Raw genomic sequence first — 4,976 nt, forward strand, 5'->3', positions numbered from 1 at the left:
CTAAAATAAAGGTGTCAATTCATCATTTCTTTGTTGATAGAAATGTCATATATTTTTATGACTTCATAACTTTGTGGGTGTCTATCACAAGTGTCTTATAAATTTTTGTTGCTATTGAACAAAAAAAAAAAGAGTGACGTTTGCATACTGGCAAGAGTACGAGTAGAGTAGGAAATCAATCACGACAGTGGATGCTGTCCAAAAAAAAAATCTATTGCTGGCGGAGGTTTATTTATTTTTCTAAAATTATCATAAATACATGCATTAAGAGGTAATTATATCTAAAAACTGATGTGGTTATAAGTAAAACACTTAGTAGGTATATGCGAGTTATATTTTAATCTTTATTTAACAAATTGTTTCATCAATACATAACTAACGGAAGACAGATGCAATGATAAGTGCTAAAACAAAGATGAGAACAAAAGGACGAAATACTCTCTTGAGAGCTGGTACAATAAACGCACTTCTCTTGAAGAAGTACTCAGCCTTGTAGTCGAACCAGTCTACAATTGTTCCATCATACCACACGTAAGCCCCTTTGATGCTACTCGGAGCGTCCAACACCAAATATAAAGGTGTTTTTGCTGATTCATCCGGAGTCAGGACACCACATCCCATGGTCATGTCTGTGCTAACTAGTCCTGGATGAACGGAGTTCACACAAATATTTTTCGATTCCAAATCTTTTTGTTGTAACATTGTCAAAGCGCTGACGGCTACTTTAGATACTCTATAAGCTGCTATCGATCCCCCATCAGCTATGTGGCTCTTTTTGAAAGTACCATCTCTTACAGAATGCAGAAACCAGTTTACAAATTCGTCAATATCATTTCTGGTCAAATCTTTTGATGATAGCCTCTCAACCCAGTGTTGATTTTTGACATTTGAAAGGTGACCACAATCGCTAGAGATGTTTAATACTCGAGCGTTCTCTGCTAATAGTGGAAATAAAAATTCTTCAACATTAACGACTCCTCCGTAGTTGATGTCGATAGTCCCTTTACAATGTTCATAACTGTCACCCAATACAATACCAGCATTGTTTATAAGTACATCAATTCTTCCGTGTTTCTTCTTAATATGATCTCTGAGCTTCCTAACACTTTCCTTGTCTGCAACATCTAACTGATGGTATTCCGGATTAAGACCAAGTTTATTGAGTTTCTTCACAGCATCTCTTCCCATAGCTTCATTTCTAGAAGTCAAGTACACGACGCCATCAAATCTTTTGCACAGACCCTTAACAATTGCAAGGCCGATACCTTTGTTAGAGCCTGTGACTATGGCCACTTTTTGTGACATGTCTTACTCGAAACAGCACTAGTAGAATATGAACACAAGTTTATGAAGCTAAATTTGATAAGTTATCTGAATGACGCAACCACAGGACGTGACTGACTGATATGAATCCAATTAGAACATAATGTGATGGTAAATACATATAGATTGAAAATATTTCGAATCTATGTATTTGACACACATTCAGATACACGTCTTTATCCCGTACGGGATAGATAGAGTTATTAGTCACATATTTAACTGGATGGCTTATTATTGGTGTTAAATAAAAATAATACTTGCATGGAAATAAAAGCAGCTCGCACATACATTTTATTTTTCACTGTCATACCAGTAAAGAAGCAATTATCTTTCTACTTCTATAACAAAATGTATATTTGTAATGGTGTTCAAATCACAAATTTTTATATCGATTTCAATAAAATTTGGTACAGCACAGTTGCTTCGGATTCCATAAGTAAGTAAACATATACATTTTGCTACAGACTGTAAGAAAATTTATAATATACAAAATTTAAGACATGGTTTCAGCATTAAAATGAAATAAAAAATCCATTGGTTTCAATGAGTTTTTACTAACATTAATCGTACTTTATGGACAAAGTGTTACTCTTGAAATAGTAATCGGCTTTATAGTCATACCAATCCAGAACCCTTCTATCGTACCACACGTACGCTCCTTTCAGGTCTTGAGGCGCTTCGAGTGCCAAATAAAGTGGTGTTTCTGCTGCTTGGTCGGCATTGTAGAAACCAGCGCCTAGCGTCATGTCCGTGCGAACCAACCCCGGGTGCATGGAGTTCACTGAAATATTTCTACGCTCTAACTCTTTCTGTTGAAGCATAGTTAAAGCACTTAACGCAACTTTGGCAACTCTGTATGCTGCTGCTGTTCCGCCATCAGCCAGTTCCTCATTAAATTTAAAAGTCCCTTCTTTTACCGATTTCAAATACCAAGCGACGAATTCATTGATATCGTCAACTGTTAAATCTTTCTTAGATAACCTTTCTATCCAATATTTGTTTCTGATATTAGAAAGGTGACCACAATCACTAGATATATTTATAATTCGTCCGTTATTTCTGACGAGAGGGAAGATAAACTCCTGTATTGTAAGAATCGAGTAGTAATTGATATCTACAATTTCCTTGCTTTCCTCATAATTGTTGTATAGTTCTTTACTGTTGGCTACTGCTGCATTATTGATCAAGATATCGATTCCACCATGAGTCTTCTTGAGGTATTCACTGAAACGTTTGACACTTTCTCTATCAGCGACGTCAAGTTGATGATAAGCTGGATTTAGCCCAAGTTTCTTCAGCTCTGCGATGGCTGCTTTGCCCCTACCATCGTCTCTGGAAGTCAAATATACAATTCCATCAAATCTTTGACACAATCCCTTTACAGTTGAGAAGCCTATGCCTTTATTTGAACCAGTAACAACTGCTACTTTCGTCGACATATTGTTTAACACTAACAACAAACGTACACATCTTTGCGTGTTTATATAGCAGTAAATACGTATGATAGTGTTGCCGTCCAAAGTATCGATAGCACAGTTATCGTAAATACTATTAACAACCAACTTTATAATATCAAAACTGTCGATAGCATTGAAGCTCAATATCGAAAGCACGAAGGATAGTATCAATACTATTGTTGCTGACTATTGTACTGACTATCGATTGTATTTTATCGATAATGTAGATGAATTCAAAGGTCAACTATCGATAGTAAAACTATCGATAGTTCGGCAACGCTAGTGTATGATAACTTATTGGAGAAGGTCGCGTAAAATTATGCATATTATGTCACGCTCATTAGAGTTGGTTTTTCAATGAGAGTTCGAAACGTTTTGTTTAGAAATCAACTAATGTTTTTATTGTTTCTCGTGTCATTGTAATTTTAGATTATAATATTACCGTATCTGTTACGGTTGTTATAAACCCTATTTAAGGATCCATGGCAAATTAAAGTTTTCACCATCATTCATACATATTTTTGGAAACAACCATAATAGTTTGTGCTATGTTATAATATCGTCATTGTTTTGAAGTAAACATTTCTTGATTGCTATAACCATAAGAAGAACCAAAGTCTACGGATTGTACCGATGCCATCAATCCTGGAGTTGTGATATCAGTAACTATGGCCGCAGAGGGAGCCAAACCTGGTACTTACATCATGTCTTTATCCCTTACGTAGTAGACAGAGCCAAGAGCTTTATGGCTTGATGATGGAATTGAGATTCAAATAGTGACTTATATGTTGCTAGCTAGTCCTTTGAAAAAAAGAATTCTTTTGGAAGATTTTAATTAATTATTTCTCACGATAGACTAAAAATATACCTATTGTAAAAGAAATGTGGGAAATTTATTGGATAAAAATCGGGCTTTGTCTGTTAATCTCCGAGACTTAGTGGCAGACTTTTATAAAATCTGTATTTTTCTGTAGCTTTTAAGCCTGGACAGAATTATAAGGCACGATTCTCAGGTAACGTGACCACCTGATTTATATATTAAAGTCATTCACACGTAAAAGTCGCAGAAAACTGCTAATAATTTATTCATAACCACGACACTCCGACAGCATTTGTCAATATCCCATCCCTATTCCTAAACCATTGGATCCATTCATCGTGTCAGAATAATTGTTTACGTACAAATCTCTCGAAACATCGCCGAAAACAAATGTAGTGCGGACTAACGGTAGCTATAACCGTCTATCAGCTCGGATGAATTGTGTATTGTAGAGCGACACCACAGACATAGCCGGGGTAGGATACTCCTCGCTTGTGTAGGAACAATCGCATGTACGACGGTACAGCAACTGACCCCGCATTGTTCTCCTATTTTCTAGTAACTACCAATACAATTATAAACTTCCCTTTTTTCTCAGGTTTGTATGTATGCGCTAATCGGAAAGTTATGGACGGATTTGGTTCCTGTTTGAAATGCTGGAAAGAGGCTTTTCTCAGAAAGGTTTATGTTTATAAATCCTACCCGGGCGAAGTCGGGGCGGGTCGCTACATAATACAAATAGATCAAGGTGTTATATTTTTCTGCAGGCGACTGTATTAGGTATACGTCATTACTTGGAAAAGCGGTGAACAATGGACGTTTTTTAAAACTGTTATATGAAATGTTATGAATATGTTATGAAAGTGTTAATGGATTGTAGTTAAGTGAATGAACTGATAAATAATTTTAGATATTTAGATAATTGATTAAGCCATATAGAAGTGCTTAACGTGGCCAAATTCTTGTGACTATCAGCTCCGTGACTACAGGGTGCTAAGGATAAATATTTAATAAAGTTTTGTGTTTAATTTTATTCTGCAAAAATGTAAAAATATATGCACATGCAAAGTGTATTTATGCAAAATCATTGAATTTTTATAGATAGTTTTATAGTGGCTGGCGGTATCTAGCTAGATCTATGTCTATGGGCGCCACCATACTTCATAATATCCAGAATTCTGTAACAAGACAAAAGTCGAAATAAATATTTATACCCAGTTCAATTCTTTTTTTCTTTTGGTTCATTTTTTATTGCTCTCTGATATAAATAAAAACTGACGGATAGGATCTGAACAGAAAACTTGTTAAGTAAGTTGTCTAGTTTAGAACGTTACTAGTAATCAAATCTTATGACCACATATTGAAATGTATTACCT

At 35.4% G+C, this 4,976-nt stretch overlaps 2 protein-coding genes across 2 annotated transcripts; both read right to left on the bottom strand.

Annotated features, from left to right (window-relative positions):
* Positions 1-320: 320 nt before the first annotated feature.
* LOC106134127 (carbonyl reductase [NADPH] 1-like) lies at positions 321-1,383 on the bottom strand. Its single transcript, XM_060945790.1, has one exon. It carries the CDS (start codon positions 1,303-1,305, stop codon positions 376-378), a length of 930 nt encoding a protein of 309 aa, XP_060801773.1. The 5' UTR covers positions 1,306-1,383; the 3' UTR covers positions 321-375.
* Positions 1,384-1,551: 168 nt separating this feature from the next.
* Positions 1,552-2,768, bottom strand: LOC106134128 (carbonyl reductase [NADPH] 1-like). The gene has a single exon (XM_013334096.2). It carries the CDS (start codon positions 2,760-2,762, stop codon positions 1,884-1,886), a length of 879 nt encoding a protein of 292 aa, XP_013189550.2. The 5' UTR covers positions 2,763-2,768; the 3' UTR covers positions 1,552-1,883.
* Between the last annotated feature and the right edge of the window lie 2,208 nt (positions 2,769-4,976).

Source organism: Amyelois transitella, chromosome 2 (assembly GCF_032362555.1).
Source record: "Amyelois transitella isolate CPQ chromosome 2, ilAmyTran1.1, whole genome shotgun sequence".
Taxonomy (NCBI): Eukaryota; Metazoa; Arthropoda; class Insecta; order Lepidoptera; family Pyralidae; genus Amyelois; species Amyelois transitella.